Source organism: Drosophila gunungcola, chromosome 3R, assembly GCF_025200985.1.
Source record: "Drosophila gunungcola strain Sukarami chromosome 3R, Dgunungcola_SK_2, whole genome shotgun sequence".
In the NCBI taxonomy this organism is placed as follows: Eukaryota; Metazoa; Arthropoda; class Insecta; order Diptera; family Drosophilidae; genus Drosophila; species Drosophila gunungcola.
In genome coordinates this window covers 22,662,835-22,680,806 of record NC_069139.1, presented here as the reverse complement: position 1 = coordinate 22,680,806, position 17,972 = coordinate 22,662,835, and the positions used below count along the sequence as shown (strand labels likewise).

General features: G+C 41.8%; 7 protein-coding genes across 7 annotated transcripts; 4 read left to right on the top strand and 3 right to left on the bottom strand.

Annotated features, from left to right (window-relative positions):
* The first annotated feature begins 555 nt into the window (after nt 1-555).
* LOC128252421 (N-sulphoglucosamine sulphohydrolase) lies at nt 556-2,617 on the top strand. Its single transcript, XM_052980123.1, has one exon. The coding sequence runs from the start codon at nt 958-960 to the stop codon at nt 2,530-2,532; it is 1,575 nt and encodes a 524-aa protein (XP_052836083.1). The 5' UTR covers nt 556-957; the 3' UTR covers nt 2,533-2,617.
* A 1,300-nt stretch (nt 2,618-3,917) lies between these two features.
* LOC128252440 (endophilin-A) lies at nt 3,918-7,661 on the bottom strand. Its single transcript, XM_052980162.1, has 2 exons — nt 7,259-7,661; nt 3,918-7,095 (listed from the first exon to the last, which is right to left on the bottom strand). The coding sequence occupies exon 2, from the start codon at nt 6,995-6,997 to the stop codon at nt 5,888-5,890; it is 1,110 nt and encodes a 369-aa protein (XP_052836122.1). The 5' UTR covers nt 6,998-7,095; nt 7,259-7,661; the 3' UTR covers nt 3,918-5,887.
* Nucleotides 7,662-8,698: 1,037 nt separating this feature from the next.
* On the top strand, nt 8,699-9,482 carry LOC128252460 (uncharacterized). The gene is made up of 2 exons (XM_052980200.1): nt 8,699-8,854; nt 8,933-9,482. Exons 1-2 carry the CDS (start codon nt 8,711-8,713, stop codon nt 9,377-9,379), a joined length of 591 nt encoding a protein of 196 aa, XP_052836160.1. The 5' UTR covers nt 8,699-8,710; the 3' UTR covers nt 9,380-9,482.
* Nucleotides 9,483-11,499: 2,017 nt separating this feature from the next.
* Nucleotides 11,500-12,183, top strand: LOC128252484 (uncharacterized). The gene is made up of 2 exons (XM_052980239.1): nt 11,500-11,624; nt 11,680-12,183. Exons 1-2 carry the CDS (start codon nt 11,580-11,582, stop codon nt 12,007-12,009), a joined length of 375 nt encoding a protein of 124 aa, XP_052836199.1. The 5' UTR covers nt 11,500-11,579; the 3' UTR covers nt 12,010-12,183.
* A 170-nt stretch (nt 12,184-12,353) lies between these two features.
* Nucleotides 12,354-12,938, top strand: LOC128252478 (uncharacterized). Its single transcript, XM_052980224.1, has one exon. It carries the CDS (start codon nt 12,413-12,415, stop codon nt 12,830-12,832), a length of 420 nt encoding a protein of 139 aa, XP_052836184.1. The 5' UTR covers nt 12,354-12,412; the 3' UTR covers nt 12,833-12,938.
* An 810-nt stretch (nt 12,939-13,748) lies between these two features.
* Nucleotides 13,749-16,225, bottom strand: LOC128252431 (opsin Rh2). Its single transcript, XM_052980151.1, has 4 exons — nt 16,087-16,225; nt 14,550-15,466; nt 14,013-14,046; nt 13,749-13,947 (listed from the first exon to the last, which is right to left on the bottom strand). Exons 1-4 carry the CDS (start codon nt 16,183-16,185, stop codon nt 13,852-13,854), a joined length of 1,146 nt encoding a protein of 381 aa, XP_052836111.1. The 5' UTR covers nt 16,186-16,225; the 3' UTR covers nt 13,749-13,851.
* A 110-nt stretch (nt 16,226-16,335) lies between these two features.
* Nucleotides 16,336-17,523, bottom strand: LOC128252457 (low molecular weight phosphotyrosine protein phosphatase 1). The gene is made up of 4 exons (XM_052980188.1): nt 17,348-17,523; nt 17,105-17,286; nt 16,884-17,045; nt 16,336-16,822 (listed from the first exon to the last, which is right to left on the bottom strand). Exons 1-4 carry the CDS (start codon nt 17,379-17,381, stop codon nt 16,475-16,477), a joined length of 726 nt encoding a protein of 241 aa, XP_052836148.1. The 5' UTR covers nt 17,382-17,523; the 3' UTR covers nt 16,336-16,474.
* Nucleotides 17,524-17,972: the final 449 nt, after the last annotated feature.

Below are 17,972 nucleotides of genomic sequence, written 5' to 3'. Positions count from 1 at the left end.
CAACTAATGGCCAGACTTAGCCCGAAATCGTGATAATGTACATACATTTAAACTAAATTGATTTTCATGTCAGTCACGAAATATTACCATTTATGATATATGGCAAGGTATAATTCACTTAATTATACACATGAATAGATAAAACAAGGCCAATATTTTTTCTGTAATATTTTCTTTGCATTTTTAAATTAAATAAGAGTGCTATTAATTTTAAACCCAATAAAAATTGTTGTAAACTCGCTTACGTTCTCAAAATACTGTTAGTGTATAACTATGCTGTTTTAGTTTATGTTTAGTACAAGTTAATTTAGTAAAAAATTTATAAAAATAAATTTTTTATGAAAGAACTATACTTTTTTCCATTAACTACATTGAGTTAGACATCCTTTTTTTTTACTAATTGTGTAATTGTAAAGATAGTGGGATGTTTATTGATTAACATTTTTTTATATTTTATCAAAGTCAATATAACAATATCTGAACTATGAATATATGAAAAAACAAACAAGACAGACCTCTGAATCTCAACATACTGTATAGCTTTGTAAAAATATATAAATTTGGTTGCAATTTATATGTAAATCAATGTTAATTTCAACCAAATATTATGAAAAGAGTTTGCTGTGACACCTTCAAATGCGTCCGTTTGCTATTTAGTTTTCTGTACCATGAGAGTACTGTAGTCAAACCGCTATGAAAGAAAGTCGGGCAAAGTGAATGTACCTAGATGCCCTCCCGCTGAGCTCTTGTTGTGAGCGGGAGATTGAAAACGTGAGCTGTGATTCGAATGGAATGAAACTTAGGCTGAGACGGAGAAATGAGAGACTTTGTATTTAATTGAAAAGCATTGGACTCTCTTGGTGCGGACATCAGTCCGGTGACGACGTTCAGTGAATTGTCTTGTTCGTCAGGGCCTTTTTGAATTTTTTGTGGGACTTAAACCTGGATTTGCTTGCCATGCTGGTGCTGCAGTGGATAGTTCCATTTTTAGTGATTGGAGGATGCTCCGCTGGGCCGCAGAACGTGCTTCTACTCCTGGCTGATGATGCTGGCTTCGAATCGGGCGCCTATCTGAACAAATTCTGCCAGACGCCCCATCTGGATGCACTGGCCAAGCGCGGATTGCTGTTCAACAACGCCTTTACTTCGGTGAGCAGTTGCAGTCCCAGTCGGGCACAATTGCTCACTGGTCAGGCCAGTCACTCCAGTGGCATGTACGGACTTCACCAGGGCGTTCACAACTTCAATGTCTTGCCGGAGACCGGATCGCTCCCGAATGTGCTACTTACGCAAAGTGGCGGAGGGATCTTCAGCGGCATCATTGGCAAGAAACACGTTGGTGCTGCTTTTAATTTCCGTTTCGATTTCGAGCAGACGGAGGAGCAGCATTCGATCAACCAGATTGGCAGGAACATCACACGGATGAAGGAGTACGCCAGGCAGTTTCTGAAGCAAGCTAAAGACGAGAAGAAACCCTTCTTTCTGATGGTGGGCTTCCATGATCCCCATCGTTGTGGCCACATTACGCCGCAGTTTGGCGAATTCTGTGAACGTTGGGGCAGTGGTGAGGAGGGAATGGGCAGCATTCCCGACTGGCAGCCCATCTACTACGATTGGCGCAATCTGGAGGTGCCCGCCTGGTTGCCCGACACGGATGTAGTGCGCCAGGAGCTGGCTGCGCAGTACATGACCATCTCCAGGTTGGATCAGGGAGTGGGTGTGATGCTCAAGGAACTGGAAATGGCTGGTTTGGCAGATCAAACCCTCGTGATCTACACCTCCGATAATGGACCACCTTTTCCGGGGGGCAGAACTAATCTCTACGAGCATGGCATACGCTCACCGCTGATTATAAGCTCTCCAAGGAAGGAGGATCGCCACCATGAAACCACGGCAGCCATGGTTAGTCTGCTGGATATATATCCAAGTGTGCTGGAGGCTCTTGAGATTCCCAAGCCGAATGACACCAAGATCGTGGGAAAATCCATACTGCCTGTTTTGAGAGAAGAACCTTCGATTAAGGAGAGTGATTCGGTGTTTGGCAGCCATAGTTACCACGAGGTGACCATGGCCTATCCCATGAGAATGGTGCGGAACAGGCGCTATAAGCTTATCCACAACATCAACTACTGGTCGGACTTTCCCATCGACCAGGACTTCTACACTTCACCCACCTTCCAGCAGATACTGAATGCCACAATCAACAAGCAATCCCTGCCCTGGTATCGATCTTTGTTGCAATACTACCAGAGGCCCGAGTGGGAGCTATACGACATTAAGGCCGATCCCTTGGAGCGATTCAATCTGGCAGAGAAGCCGAAGTACAATGGCACCCTCAAGCAGCTGCGACAACAGCTCTTCGACTGGCAGGTGGCCACCAAGGATCCCTGGAGATGTGCCCCGCACGCAGTCCTCCAGGAGCAGGGCATCTTCAAGGATCAGCCCGCCTGTCTGACTTTGGGCCACGAGGCACTGCAGCGGCCCAAGCGCAAGAGCCTCAGCCAGTACGAAGAGTATGTGGTCCTTTCCTAGGTCTGACCAGGTAATTCTTAGATAGTGTTTGTTGTCTTATCGCACCTTGAATAAAAACACTCGGCAGTGCTGATAACACAACCAATTACTTGTTTTTCACTTCACAAGCGGCTACAATTCTGATCAGAAAGTTAGGGGTTATACATTTTGTATAAATAATATATTGAACAGGACATAAGAAGGGCGTAATTTTGACTACTTTGGTAAAAACACATTTTAAATTCAACTATTTCATACTCAATTCAGTTTTTTTTATACAAGTATTAAATATATTTTTTATAAATAACTTGATTATTTTTGGAATAAATTGGAATATCTGAAAATGTATTTCAATTTAAGCCATATTAAACTTAAATAATTTGAGTTTAAAACAAATAATAACCATTTTAAATATAATATTTTTCACATGAGCTTAAAGGGTTTATAATTAATTGTGCAATTTAATATGGTTTGTGTTAAATATTTTAATTTTATATTTAATTTTATTTTTACATATAACATTTTTTATTCATTCATATTTTTATGGGTGTGGTCCAAGGTCAAGTAAATAAAGGCAATTTAGAATGAATTAATGTTTATACATTGCCAATATATTTCGGCTGCACACTTGCTACTTTCAAAATCGAATTTATCATTTTTCATATTTCTAGATTCTAGAGACTGATAGATTTAATATGTAGGAAATTTCATTATTTTTAATTTAAAATTTTATGTTGTTTCAATTTTATAATCATTTTTAAAATATAAAAAATATAACCGAACCGAAAAAAATACAATGTGCAACTATAAATAAACCCTTTAATTGCTAATAGTAAAAAGATTGTTTTCGAAAATTATTGGAACAACAATGGATTTTTTTAAACAAACTACTAAATTTTCTATTAAATCATGGCCGTAGCAAACACAAAACACTTTCTTAAGATCCAGACCTTGATTTTTACCTTGAAAGTGCTTGCAACAAGGGGCAAAGAATGGAAACGAATTCCCCAGCCAGCTTCAATAGTTGCATCAGCCCAGACTGACAAACACTCGTGGCACACTGGCAGCATGACCTCAGCCACTACGGGGTGGCAGGATGGATCCAGGGGTTGTGGATGCTGCGTCACGTTTCAATGTCATGCCCATTGGGGGGATAGTCGATGGTGAAGGGAGGATGCTGTTGCCTTCGGGGGTGGCGCACACTTTTCCGCTCGTCTGTGTCTGTGTGGAAAATCGAAAATTTCAATGCTTCTCTGGTTTATTGGGGGCGCCTCCGTCTCCGCATCCGCATCCCAATCCCCGAGCCGTGGAGCATCCGAGTCAGTGTTACACAACAGGCAAGGGCAGCACGTTTTAAGGTCAGCTGGCAAATGGGAAATATCAAAGAGTAAACGTAAACGCTGGACTTTTCGCATTTATGACTTTGAACGAAAGACACATTAAAAATTAAATTTTATTAATTTTGGTTTGCATAAATTAGGTTCATCAGTTTTAGCGTAATTATTTTATGTATATGGTTTATAATGTATATTATTTAAGTTACCGCCCACACAAATGCATAATTACAATAATTATTGTTTACACTTCTGCGCTCGTCAGTGGGACAGAGAATGTGTGCTTGGGATAGATAGTCGCTGGCGATACTGAGGATCCCCAAATGGGGCCCTCTGGAAATGATCGCTCCGCTGGCTTTCTGTCCGTCCACGAGGCAAATGTTTCATCTCTCGCTCTCAAATTTAATTCTGTTAAATTGTTTCACTTGCTTTTCGCCTTTTAGCATTTTAACTAATTTATTATCAACACAAGTTGCATGGATTTCAATTCAATTTCGCTTTATACGTAAATATATCTTGTGTATATCTTGCTTAAACGTATATACATTCGTATATAGTGCATAGCTTGTTCCGTTATATGCCAACATGAGACTATTTTAATAATTTTATCGGTTTGTTGTTTGAATTCTTATATTCTTTTGGGTTTCTCTTTAAATATATAAATATTTGATCTAGAGTCGCGGTTAGTAAACGCGTTAGTAGGTTCGTAAGTGTTGCTATGCTTCGATTGACTTGACTGGATTTTGCTTACGTTTAGAGTTATTATTATCAACATTTTTCTGGAAATCGTTTAACTAGTTTTATGCTGGTTGGTATTCTTTAGGAGGATTCTGTTACATTTACTTTGCCGCTAGTACTGTTTGTTTATCTGTTATCATCGTTTTTGTTTGTTTTTAATATTCATTATATTGTTTACGTTGCTGCTCAGTATAATTTATAATAAATACATAATAATAAATATACATGTAGATAATACGCTTAATAAATATATTTATACATATATTTGATTTCATTTAATATATATATATATAGTTGTTATGTATATAATTAACAAAAAAAAACAACACACATAAAAAGGAGCAAAAAGTAGGATACAAATTTCGCTTGTTTCATCCTTTGAAGAAATTGAATTATTCTTTACATTGAACAACGAACATCAAGAACGGTATTCCGTATGCCTTTTAGAATAGAGTGTGGGGAGTATTGTTTTTGCACAAATATACGTAGGTAGAGTAGGTATAGGTATTTCGGGTATATAATAAATATATGTGGGCGTATGATGTGGATACGTAGCGTTAGCCTATAAAGGGAACTCGCATAGATAGCGCATTGGCGTAGGTAGGTTTAAATTACAACGATGAGACCGGATAAAAGTCGTAGGCAGGAGGAAGGAACAACTTAGGGAGTAAGTAAGAAAAAATGACGCGCTTCCATGGGTGAACGAGAGTACGGGTAATTTAGTTAATTAGCTAGAGTGTTTGCTTATGCCGCCGACCACGAACTGTTCTAATACGTGAGCTATTGTGTGGAGTTAGCACTAAGAGTTCGCATTGCAGCGAACAACATCGCCGACGTTTGATTGAGAATCAAAAGTGAAAACGCAAGGAAGTCGCATTGCGCGCGTAACATCTTGTAAATTTAGTTAGTTAATTCGTACATTAATTTAACTCGTAATTAATTTGTTAATTATTGTGTTGCCAACTGGTAAAATTTTCGCACATAAAATTTAGTTAGCTTGCTTATGGCCACCATGAATTTAGCCTGCTGTGTGCTGCTAGCTAAGCCGTATCGTAATATCCGTAATCGTAGTAACCCGCTCTTCTAATTCAACTATATATATATTTGCATGTATGTGCTGCTTCGGCTGCCTTTGCATCTGCTGCCCACTTTTGCGCCTCTGATGGCGAAACCAACATTAAGGTTATTGTTCTGCAATCCGCGATCTACGTACGTCTTCAGCCAGTTTTAATAGGATGGGGTGGATTGACAGGATGGGAGTTGGGATTTTGTGGTTTGGGATCAGGATCAAGTTCTGAATCAGCTTAGTTGCCGTTGGGCAGGGGCACCTGGACCTGGACGTAGGACTGCGGGAAGTAGCCGGTGCGGCCGTTCACCGCGCCCTCGTACCAGTTGTCGTCCACACGATTCAACAGGGTAATGATGTCGTTCTCCTTGAACGCCAGCTCGCCGGGGTTCTCCGGTTCGAAGTCGTAGAGGGCCTGGCAGCAGGGCTGCTGCTGGCGCTGCGGCGTGACGGCCATCGACTTGGCGGGTGAGCGCATCGGCGAGGGCAACGGCGAGGCGCTCGAACTAATGTGAGACGGCGTGCCATCTTCGTTGAGGCCGCCGCCACCGCCGTCCAAGTTCAGATCGAGCAGCGTCTTGGGCACGAACTCGTTGCGTGGCCGGCTCTCCGCCTCGGATCGCTTCTCCTGCAGCGTCTCCTGCAGGCCGCGCAGGATGTCGGCGCACTGCGAATGAAAGTCGTACAGTGCCTCGGCAAAGGTGACCATCTGGGAGACATGCTCCGTGTCGTTCTCAAGCAGATTGAACATGCCCACTTGGGCCAGCTGGAGCGATTCACCAAACTTGTCCTCGGCACCGCGAATCTCATCGTCCTTGGCCTGCCGGCGACGCTTGCAGTCGAAGTCCAGACGCCGGCCCTGCAGCTTCTTGCGATGATGCATGACCTCCTTGAGGTCTTTGGTCTGCATATGATGCAGTGGCTCCAAAAAGTTCTGCTTGATGTTGTCGTCCAGCGAATACTTGACGTCGGCCATCTGTTTCAGCGCTTCGCCGAATTCGACGAGCGCCTGCGCAAACACGCTGTTGTCCTCGCCTAGCTTCTTCCCATAAGTCAGCATGCATTCCGCGAGCAGGCCCTCCGGCTGCGGATACGTATTGGACTTGGCCTGTCCGGACAGCTTCGAGATGCCCTTGACCGCTGCCATCTTGGCCCGCGCCGTAGGATTCGGTTGCAGGAACTCCTTGGTCTTCAGCTGCAGCTCCTCGACCAGCTCCACCGTCACGTCCGTCTTGCGCTCCATCTCCATGAAGTCCATGTCCAGTTTGGTGCCCTCCGCACCGCCCATCTTCTCCGTCATGTACTGGTTGGCCTTGTTGATCTGCTTTTTGAGTCCGGCGAAAGCCATGGCTGCTGCTGTTTTCTGGTTTTTCCTCGGGCGCAATCAATGGACTGGATACTGGATGCTGGGTACTGGCTGGGTGCAGTGGCAGTTCGACGCAGTTGCTGTGAACGGGTTGGTTGGGTTAGTCGAGACTCAATTTCGTCGTTGTCGTCGTCGTCGTCTTGTGATTTCAATTTCAATTTCAATGTCAATATCAATATCAAATCATCAATGGGCGCTGGATGAGCGTTTCTATTTTTAAACGTTTACGTTTGGAAGACTTACGCGGCGCCTGCACTTTACTTTTCCTCGCTTTTGGGGGGTGGTGGTTTTTTCTCGCTTTTCCTGCTTTTCTTGCTGTTCTTTGGGAGGCTGTGGCGCAAATGCAAATGCCAAAGCTATCGCGTTCGAGTTCTACTTTTCCGCTGGCACTTTCACTCGCTTCGCTTGCTCTGCACGTTCTGCCCTCTTTCGGTCTGCTCTGCTCGTAATCTTCGATTTTTTCCAGAACCTTGGGCTTTGGGCTGCGTAATGTTTGAAGGACCGTGAGTCGTTACTACTACTACTAGTCGCGCGCAGGGGGGCGGGGGCTCTGGGTCGCGTTTTCGTCTGTTTTCTTCGAAAATCAATATCTTGGCTGTGTACAACACGAATTTGCAACGGCGCTAGATGTGGGAAAACTAAATATCGGTCCTATCGTTGTTTGGCAGGGAGCATCGAAGCTTGTTCATCTCTAACGATTTCATTGCATACTCTGTTATAATTATTAATCGATTATCCGATATACTTTTAGCAAAGCTATTGAAATTTACCGTCGCTAGGGTCATGTTAAAGCCATTATGTTCTGATTTTGAATTAAGTTTTGAGCAAATTTATTTATGTGTAGGATATATATTTTAGTTTTTCTTATTTGAAAATGGGCGGGTCCTTTAACAGAGTCTTTATCGCTGTTACAAATGCTAATTTATCATAAATTTAAAAACTCAAATTAACTATTGACTTGAGGAACAATTTTGGTGTTTTGCTATTTGTTTTTAATGCAATTTTTAAAGTTAAAATCTTGTTCATCAATTGCAAAAAAATGTATTGATGTAATGTTAGCATTTATTTGAAGTACAATAATACAATCGAATTTTAAACTTGGCGGCTTTATAACAGAATAACAAGAGCTGGAATGTAAAATGTAAAGAACGATAATATTCACTTAACAGCCGCTGGACTACCTTAACATATTCGCGCCAAATTTTAGCATACTGTTATTCAAATATAAGGCAATTTAAAAATTTAATTAAAATTCAAGTTAATGCTATTTAAGGTGCTAAAAGGGATTAGCTACTGTTGGGAATGGCTGAAAACAATAATAAGATGAGGGGCTGGATGACTCAGAGTGGGATAAAAATATAACAAAGTAATTTTGTGCCAAAAACATGCAACAGACCTTCCAGCAAAACAATTAATTTTATCTTGCCAAAGTGTGCTCAGGATTTTCAACCGGAAAGGTCCAGATAAATCTCTTGGTATTGTAAAAACCGGTGACGTCGTCGCATGAAATAGCAACTAAACTTAATTCTCCAACATTCCTGCACACAGTTTTGCCTTATCTATGCAGATAACCCCCGAAGGGGACTTAGCACCTACAAATGGCGAACAAACAATGAACATGTAAATCAGTTCAATCGCAGTAGTTTAATATACTTATATAGATATAAAAGATAAGATCGTCTCGGCGTGTTTTTAATGGCGTATAAAAGCCCAGAAGCACACACTATCCAGCAAATAGTCTCGACGAAACCACAACGACTGAGAACCAACCGAACTCAGAAGAAAATGAAATTTGCAATTGTTCTACTGGCGGCCAGCATTGCCTGCATCAACGCCCAGGTGAGGAGATATAGCTGCCCCGATAGGTGGATTATTATCATGCAACAGGTTTAACATATTTCTCATTGAACCTTAAAGGCCCCTGGAGCTGCTGCTGGCAATCCGCTAGCCGGAAATCCGTTTGCCGCCGCCAACCCCTATGCGGCTGCCTTTAATCCCTTCCTGAACGGAATATTCGGCGGTGCCGGCACTGGAGCTGCCGCTGGAGTGGCCGCTCCGGTTGCCCCACCCGCTCCCTTTGGCGGCGCCTCGATTTCCTCCTTCTTCCAGTCGATAGTCCTGCAACGCGAGGCCGAACGTCTGCTGGCCCAGCCCGACTTCCCCGTCGATCTGGCCGAGCGTGTCCAGGATGTGGTGGCCAGCTCGCAGGAGGCGATCAGTGGTTGCGCCAACGTCACCCTGCCCTGGCTGCAGATCCGCTGTGTGAAGCCGCTGCTGACCACCGCCAAGAACCAGCTGAAGGTCATCGATGACGAGTGGCAGGCGCGTCTAGCCGCCACCACCGCTGCAGCAGCTCCTGCCTAGGATGGCAGTCCTGTCTTCCAGCTGCCCTACTTAATATCCAATATTCTTTAGCTATAGATAGCAATCGACCAACATAGATGCAATAAAATTTAAATAAGCTTAATGCTGGAATGCCCTTTTCTTCTTCGCGGGGGGGTGGTGGGCTAGTGGGGGGAGGCGGTGGCCTGAGAGTCCTGACCTAGGACATGCTTTGATGTGGCCAGGCCAGCTTTGCATTCCGCTGCTGCTTTATTAAATTTCCCATCGGGAATTACAAATTTTGGCGTTGCCTTCTTGACGCTTCTCGGGGCGTAAATACTTGGCTGCTCACGTCACCATCGAAAATCCTAGTTCAGCCCGTTTGACCTCGATGAAAAGGATGTTATTTTTTATGGATCAATATAAGGAAACTAAATGTGTTTAAGCTTAATACATTCCTAATTTTATTTTCAAAAATTTTGAGATTTGTTTACTTAATAATTTGACATTATTCAATAAAATGCTGACATTTTAATATTAATTTAATAATCAAATACTCACACTTTAATTGATGGCATTTTGATCATGTTGTCGAAGAGCTATGCTTTAGTTTGTTAAAGAGAATAAATATAAATACAATTAATAATATATTTTTGTTAAATTAAGCGAGTATGTTGGTATAAGTAAACTTAAGATTACAAAGGTATGCAAATTAAATTCAATTAATTTCTACAATCAGAGTCTCATATGTGTTTTAAGCTTTTGAAATATTTTATTTAGATTTATTTGAGATAAACCGACATCACTGTGGCCCAGACTTGAGTCTGGCTGGAACTTGACGCATTTTGGCCAAATATTTAAACTACGTTCCTCCGCCTTGGCTGTTATGCTTTGCTGGTGGCCTTACCACTCCTCTTTTCGGAGGGGTTATGACAGCCCTTTTAGGCATTTATCAATTGGCGCTGCCAAATTGTTTCCAGTGCATGATTTGGTTCTCGATTGGTCCTCCGTTGAGGGTCGGGAGTTCAGCTCGCTTGAGTTGCGTTCAGTTGCAGCGGCAATGTTGATTTATGTGCCAGGCCAGCTCCAATTATCCAATGTCCTCACCCAAAATGCCGGTCGGCCGTCCTGCCCTTTCGATTCGAATCAAATCGATTTGATATGGCATTTGCATTCGCATTTGAATTCGAATTCCAAGCCATGACCTGTGGTTATTAAATGGCTTGGCTTAACGAGTCACAGACTGACCAAAAATGACCAACTGGCCGGGCTGCCGGACGATGGATAAGCCACGGACAAAGCCCCTTTGGGCTGGGCTTAAGTTTAAATTCCAATATGTAATTAAATGCAAATTTCAAACATACACAAGACCCGCCGGAAAAGATGGGGAGTGCAAAGTTTGGGCCACTTAATTGAAATATTTCAAGATTGAAACTTGAGTTGGCTGTTGTCATTACAACAACAGCAACCAACCAGAGCAGCCGCCGCCGCAACTTGTAAAAGTTTCGGGTAGTGTTAGCCGCGAACTCCTCGGCCACCCCGTCCAAAACTAAGCCCCAACCGAAACGCTCTGTTTTGGTAATGCAAAAGTTGTGGCATTTGAAATTCACGCAGCGGCAAAAAATGGTAATGTCCAGCACAGAACAAAATTCAGCCGCATTCGGGGCTGGCGTTGGCCAACCAAGTGTGTCTGTGTGTGTATATGCCGAAATTGGTTGGAATAAATACAAAAGTGCGACACACAGGCTCCCTCCAAAAGTGCATGTATGTAAATTTGTTTTGCGTTTGCGGCTTTTGTTTTGATGCAAAAGTTGTGTGCCACCCAAAGTAGGCAACAAAATTTCTGCGGCTTTGGCCTTGTGTCATAGTTCGTTAGTTCGGGTTTTGTATTATACGAAAATTGGTGAATGAGTAAATCTCTTCTTGACCAAAGTCCAAATCGAGTAATGAATCATCCACGATTCGGTTGGTGTTTATCCGCTGTGTGTTTTTAGCACTTGCTACTGTCTTTTTGATCTCCAAGTGCCACTTCCGTTGCCCACTGATAAACTTATCTATTTATCCCAAGAAATATAGCCAACATAAAGCATAATGAGGTTGAGGTTATCTTGTTGTGCTCTGCCCAGATATAGAGAGATAATAGAGGCTGTAAACACTATTATTGCGCAAACAGAAGATAAGCTTGGATGTCTCTAAAGTTTCGGATATTGTGCTTCAGTCGGTCATTGAAGGTTTACAGAAAATGTCGAGTACAACGCTGATCACATTCTTTGTCTTGCTTGTTTTGGTATGTAAAATAACTTTTATTTCAGTAATAAAAATATTCAAAACCTCCCCAACAGACAGGACAAACGGTTGCCCAAAATGTGGCCGTTGATCAGTCAGCTCAATGGGCCAATGAATTGTTAAAAACCGCCCAAGTTATCACCCTAGAAAAGTTACCCACTTCTGCTGACGCCCAAAATGATGCCAAAGAACAGCTGGACACGTTAAAAATGGCTTTATCCCATTGCGAAACTGAGCTTAGATCCACTGGAAATGTCGACCAGCACAAAAAGTGTGTTAATGCCGTCTTTAGTGGGTTTTATATGGCATTGGATCGTTTGGCCAGCGAGCATTGGGCCATCTTTGGAGCCACCTCAGGTGCTTCGCGTATCGGCTTGTTTTGGTAGCTCTGAATCATCCCAAATGTGCAAACAGAATTCAATGTATCAATGAAATCTCATTTAAACTTTTTTTTATCGTTAAAAATTGTTTTGCATTGTATACCTAAAATTTTGGGTTTCCTTATAAAACTAAAAATGTTCAAATCAATAAAGTAAGCTATAGTTTTTTGAACCCTTTAAGTTACCAAATAATGTCTTTGCCGTTTTTTTTTTTATTACAAATGGAAGAAATACGTTTTTAAATGTTTTCTAGAGATTTCAGTAAATTCAAATGTGTTTAATTTAAGACCTTCATTTATTTAAAACCAATAATTTATTCCATAATATGATTTTTCTAAAATGGTTAAACCTAAAATATCTTTCCTCAAATTAAAAAAGTGGTTTCTTTAGTTTACGCATATAGTGTACCATGAGTTGGCTGTCAATATCATTTGGATTACTTTTATTTACATTTTTGCTTACGATATGGGCAGTGAATCCGCGATGGCAAAGAATGGCCTACGACGTGGCCAAGGAGATGAATGTGACCGATGAGTCGAGGGTCCAGGAGGCTTGGAAGTCAGCCATATCAGTGGGCATGCAGCTGGACTATTACTTTTACAGAAAGTTGGGCAAAGACAAGAAAACTGGTGCCCTTGGCGTTTTGGATAGTGCATACACCGATGCGATCGTTTGCATTCGAAGTTACTACGAAGGCGTTCAGATGGAACGCTTCAAGGACTGCATTCGCCACGTGCTCGAACTCCACATGGCCAGACTGCAGTCCCACAGTGACAAATTTAGTGAGGCGCGGTCTAGCGGAGCAAGCAGACTTCAAATCTGGCACTGATGATTATGGAGCATTACAGCCCGATCGGTGGCAGGCGTCAAGTCTGTTTTCTTTGTGTCTTCTACCCTCTGTTGTACTTCAATTAGACAGTCAACTCGAGACCCGACAGTGCAGTTCCCCATCTCATTCTGGGTTTTGGGTGGCTTTTGGAACGCCAGTCTAGTGCTCATTAGGCAAATGTGTGGTGGGGCGGGGGTCGGTGTCGGGGGTAGGGCAACGGTTGGAGGGCTGCTGTTTCGTAATTATAATCATTAGACACGAGACAAAACCCTGGCAAAGCAAATAGCGACATAAGCTGCGTGTGTGTGTGTCAATGAAGATGAATCTGCCCGAGACGCCAGGATCTAGCCCTGAGACCCGAGTCCCGGGACGACTGGCATTGTGCGGGAAACTAATGAGAATGCAAGGAGTAAGTAGCGAGCTGCATGCAAATTTCCATTCGGATGTTCAATCATTTGCTCTGCTTTAATTGCGTTCTTAAGGGCTGTTGTTTTAAGCTTTAAGTACGTCCACAGAAAAATCATTTAGTCCCGATGGGGTTGTGTTTAATTAAAGTGCGTTACGCTTTTAATTTTAGATTTAAGTATGGACAAATTTAGTTTTTAATAAAAAAGAAATTGAAATCTACAATTTTCCTGTTGTATAAATATGAATATGTTTTTAATTGCATTATCATGTTTTTTAAAAAACAATGTTTCATTCCAATATTTTAGTTTTTTCTTTCTCTGGGGGTACTAATATCAAAAATCAAGGTTTGTTACTGTTATTTCTTCCAACTTTTTCAAAAGCGATGTATATATATATATATATATATACAATCATATCGGAATATATATATAAACAACGATTTTTTCTGGTGTTAAGAGTCCACAGAAATGTACACTTATTCTTTTTCTTGTACTTAATTTTATTTTTTTTTTCTTTTTACATTTTTGTATCACTTTATGATGTTGCACATCCCATTTTTTTAAAACATTTTTGTGCCTCTTGTAGGCAATTGCTGGATTATGTCGGTCGGTTTAAGCCTTTGAATCTGCCTCAGATGTGGTTTCCGTATCGGAAGCAGGTGCATCCGGTTTCGGCTCATCAGTGTTGCCAAACACACACATGGGACACTGCAGAACGAAGCGGAAATAGTCAAGGAATATAGATATGATTTAAATGGCTATTAATGCCTTACCTTCTCCTTGAGCACCAAGCGGTATTTGGGATGGCTGGGGGGTTTACAGAAAAAATTGATTAAACTTTGTAAACGCAACACAGGTCAAAATAAATTGCAAACGCTATAGTGAAAATTGTTACTTGAATATATATTTACTGATTTCTTAAAATCAGTTTTTTACTTAACGCTTATAAAAAAACGAAACAGTAAAAAAAATAACTGACTATTGATTATTAAAATTTATATATAATATCCATAATAAATATTTAATCATAATATTAAATACAATGCATATTAAACTGCATAATAAAATATTAAAATATTTTAGTTAATGTAAACATTTTTAGATTTGAAATAGGTCCAATTTAAATTTAAATTAAATTATTAGATATTTAAATCAATTCCGAAAGTAGTCAAATGAAAATGTTTAAAACAGTTCACTATTTTCAAATTTAAAATAACTAAAAGCAGCAATGAATGGGAATCAAATCGAAAAATATTTAAATAACTAAATATTCGTATTTATTATTTCTGATTTAAACAGTGTATACTCACCTTATGCCATACACAATTGGGTTGTAGACGGCACTTGTCTTGGCGAATGTCGCTCCCCAAATGGTCGTCAGGGGCGTCAATCCCTCGATTTTGAAGAGGCCGAAATAGCAGATGACCAGGTAGGGGGTCCAGGCCATAAACCACAGCGAGATGGTGGTGAGCGCCACTTTGGCCAGCTTTCCCTCGGCACTCTTGTCACAATCCTCGGAACTCCGCAGCGACTTGACATTCATCTTCTTGGCCTGTTCCCGCATCGCCTTTTCGTGGGCGGCCACGGCGGCGATGATGAACCAATATGAATAGCAGATGAGGAAAAGAGGAGTGTAGTACACGAACAGGGAGTAGGTGATGAGGTATGATCTCGGGTTCCAAAGGCGTGTCATATAGTCGATGCTGCAGGCAGTCAAATTGCCCTCGGGCACATAGCTACTCCAGCCAATTAAAGGCATCACGGTCCAGAATACAGCCATCATCCATATAAACAGTATTTTCATTATGGACGTCTTGATGGTCATGGGCGTGCCATTAATACCCTTTACGATCACATTGTACCGATCGAAGGCGATCATGCACATGGACCAGATGGAAACGCACCCAAACAGCGAACCACATCCCGCATAAATGTCGCACCACAGCGGTCCCAGCACCCACGTTTCGTAGTAGAAGTTGATGATCATCACCGGCGACTGGGAGGCCATCATGCAGAAGTCGGAGAAGGCCAGGTTGAGAACCAGCAGATTTGCCGGCGTGCGCAGCGACTTTGTTCCACCGAAGATGTAGACCACCACTCCGTTGCCGCAGCACGAGATGATCAGGATGACCAGGGTGAACACGCCGAGGATCTTGCTCATCATGGGGTCCATGGGGGCGAAGCGGCTCCAGTAGGGGTTCACCAGGTGCGCCATGTCGGGCAGCACCTACCAGTCATGCAAAAAAATTATAGAAATGGAAAAGCACCTGGGGATTATGAGCCAAGTAATATGCTATTTTTCTTGTAGAATCAAGAAAATCAAAACAAAACAAAAAATCAAGAACAACTTTTTAAAATTATATTTTATGATTTCGAAAAGTATCACCAACTTATCATATCTAAAAAGATTCGATTTTAAAAATATTATAAATATTGTTAACTATTTTTTTTGAAATGCTTAAGGCAGAGAAGTGCTCCTAATTATATATTTCGTGTGGAAACAAATTTGTAAAGCTTTTGTACAATGTGTTGATGAGTAATTGTTAAAAGCGAAGCAAAAGCTTGAAGTGTTTGAGATTAAAAACTCTTAGTTATTAATTTACTTTTGCCAGAATTTGCATTAACACCAGTTTTTTAAAACCTACGTATTTTCAACCCATTTAAGCGACAACTCATTAATCAATACTCAAAATGTTTTTCAAATCCTGATTTTCTTTTGCTTTACTTATGCATACTTTGCTTTGCCCTTAAGTTTGATTTTAAAGAAATTAGAAAAATAACTTATTATTTTTCAATCAATTCTCAAGTGCCAGCTGAAAATAAGGAATTTGTTGCCTGTGTACTCACATTGTCCAGCACGGAACCATTGCCGCTCAGCTGTGCCTGAAACCTGGGCCCAGAAAGGGCCAATTCAAATGGCGTCTCCGGCAAATGACTGCGCTCCATGCTCAGCTACCCGCAACCCCTTCGACGAAACGAATGCTCATCGAACTAGATCTGAGCCAAAGGGGCCGAATTTCCAGCCCTTTATAGCTGGTTCCTAAGCCAATTAGCCGCCCATCAGAACGGTGAAAAAGCTAGTAGACGGCGGACAGGTGCCAGATAATAGTCAGTTTAATTTTTGCACCGATTCACTTTAAGATTCATACGCTAAACATTCTAAGGGCATGGTCGAAAGTCCATTAAATTTGTTTTAGTTTGGTTTGAAGTCTGAATTCCGAATGAGTACTAAACACTAAAGTGCTGCTAGAAATTTCTGTCCACATTTCTGGCACAATTTACGCTGTGTTCCTAGGGTGGAAGCGGGCATCGAGGTCTTCGAGTAGGATGGCTCGGTCGACGAGGACTGGGACCTCATCTCCGGTGGCAGAATGTACAGACCACTGTGCTTGCTACTCTCTGGCATTGGGTTCACAAATTCAAGGTCCTTTGCCACCTTCTCTTTGTTGGCATAGTAAAGATCTTCATCCTCAGAGCTGGGCAGCTCGTACTTGACAATATCGACCTTTTGACTGAGAATGAGCTGCTTGCAGCACTCTTTGATCTGGTAGTAGGCAGACCGAAAGTTCTTCATCTTGTGGGTCTGCAGAATTGAAGTTGTGATTTAATGCAGAGTATGGCCAAAACGACATGGCAAAACTCACCGGTGACAGATTGTCTATGAAAGCCGGCTGCCCATTCTTGCCAAAAGAACTCAAAAGCAGCACACTAGTAGTATTTGCACCACCCCAAAGCAGAAGTTCCTTGTATACGGCCTCATCCATGGCCACTACGTAGTCAAAGTAGCGAAAGTCATTCACAGTGAACTGTGGAAAAAATTAAATTAGAGCAACTCAATAAATGACAAGAAATAACTGCAGCTCACCTGGCGACAAAAGTGATCGGATCGCAGACCGTGCTCTCGCAGAATTTGCAAACAACGTTTGTGAGGTCTGCGTCCAGTGTTCCATGTCCTTAGGCCAGCACTGTCCACTTCCCAGTAGAGGCTCGTCTTGACCATCAGATTCTGCATGATCACCTCGGCCATTGGCGAGCTGCAAGAGTTGCCTGTAATAGCGGAGATCTCACTACTCGATACCCAAAAAATCAGAACCACATAACAAATTACCCATGCACACAAACAATAACTTCTTGAACGTCATTTCTACCTTTTTTGTGATATGTTTGTTTTTGTCAACCTACTTGTACCTATAATTTAAACAAATTTTCTAGCTTCTTTTCCAGACTTGTGTTATTTTTTGAGTGAGCTTCACAAGTGCCACATGTCTACATGTCGTTGCCAAAATGACCCAGCTTACTTGGTAGTTGACTTTTTGATTCGCTGGCCTGCTCCATTTAACCCGAGTTAAATATTAGAGTGAATGACCACTTCCTAAGATTATGATCCCCACTAATGCCTTTTTTACTGCACTTGCAGCCCTCCCGTTTGGATTGAAGTCCTTTTGCGATTTTCCTCTATTGTGTGCCTACGCCCACAATGTCCTTATTCTGCGAAAGGGGGCGGTCGGCAAGATAGTGTCACGTGGCATGTCAGGTGTTGGCCACGTAGAGTCTTGCCGCGAGCTGCATTCGAAATTAGCCAACAAGTTCAGCGAACTTGCAGTTGGTAAGGGGAATTAGATGAGGCTAGAGCCAATCCCACCCACGCATTTTAAAAAGCTAGAAAGCTTATATACACTGAAGACTTTAAGGATTCATATATTTCTGGAAATGTGAAGCCTTTTAGCTTATTG

Excerpts from the sequence above, each read along its gene's own strand:
- LOC128252421 (XM_052980123.1), top strand. The coding sequence starts at position 958 with ATGCTGGTGCTGCAGTGGATAGTTCCATTTTTAGTGATTGGAGGATGC.
- LOC128252440 (XM_052980162.1), bottom strand. The coding sequence starts at position 6,997 with ATGGCTTTCGCCGGACTCAAAAAGCAGATCAACAAGGCCAACCAGTAC.
- LOC128252460 (XM_052980200.1), top strand. The coding sequence starts at position 8,711 with ATGGCGTATAAAAGCCCAGAAGCACACACTATCCAGCAAATAGTCTCG. Across the intron at positions 8,855-8,932 it reads TTGCCTGCATCAACGCCCAG|GCCCCTGGAGCTGCTGCTGG; the intron begins GTGAGGAGATAT and ends TGAACCTTAAAG.
- LOC128252484 (XM_052980239.1), top strand. The coding sequence starts at position 11,580 with ATGTCGAGTACAACGCTGATCACATTCTTTGTCTTGCTTGTTTTG. Across the intron at positions 11,625-11,679 it reads TCTTTGTCTTGCTTGTTTTG|ACAGGACAAACGGTTGCCCA; the intron begins GTATGTAAAATA and ends CCTCCCCAACAG.
- LOC128252478 (XM_052980224.1), top strand. The coding sequence starts at position 12,413 with ATGAGTTGGCTGTCAATATCATTTGGATTACTTTTATTTACATTTTTG.
- LOC128252431 (XM_052980151.1), bottom strand. The coding sequence starts at position 16,185 with ATGGAGCGCAGTCATTTGCCGGAGACGCCATTTGAATTGGCCCTTTCT. Across the intron at positions 15,467-16,086 it reads ATGGTTCCGTGCTGGACAAT|GTGCTGCCCGACATGGCGCA; the intron begins GTGAGTACACAG and ends CATGACTGGTAG. Across the intron at positions 13,948-14,012 it reads GCTTGGTGCTCAAGGAGAAG|TGTCCCATGTGTGTGTTTGG; the intron begins GTAAGGCATTAA and ends TTCGTTCTGCAG.
- LOC128252457 (XM_052980188.1), bottom strand. The coding sequence starts at position 17,381 with ATGACGTTCAAGAAGTTATTGTTTGTGTGCATGG. Across the intron at positions 17,287-17,347 it reads GTTATTGTTTGTGTGCATGG|GCAACTCTTGCAGCTCGCCA; the intron begins GTAATTTGTTAT and ends CCGCTATTACAG. Across the intron at positions 17,046-17,104 it reads CCGATCACTTTTGTCGCCAG|TTCACTGTGAATGACTTTCG; the intron begins GTGAGCTGCAGT and ends TTTTTTCCACAG.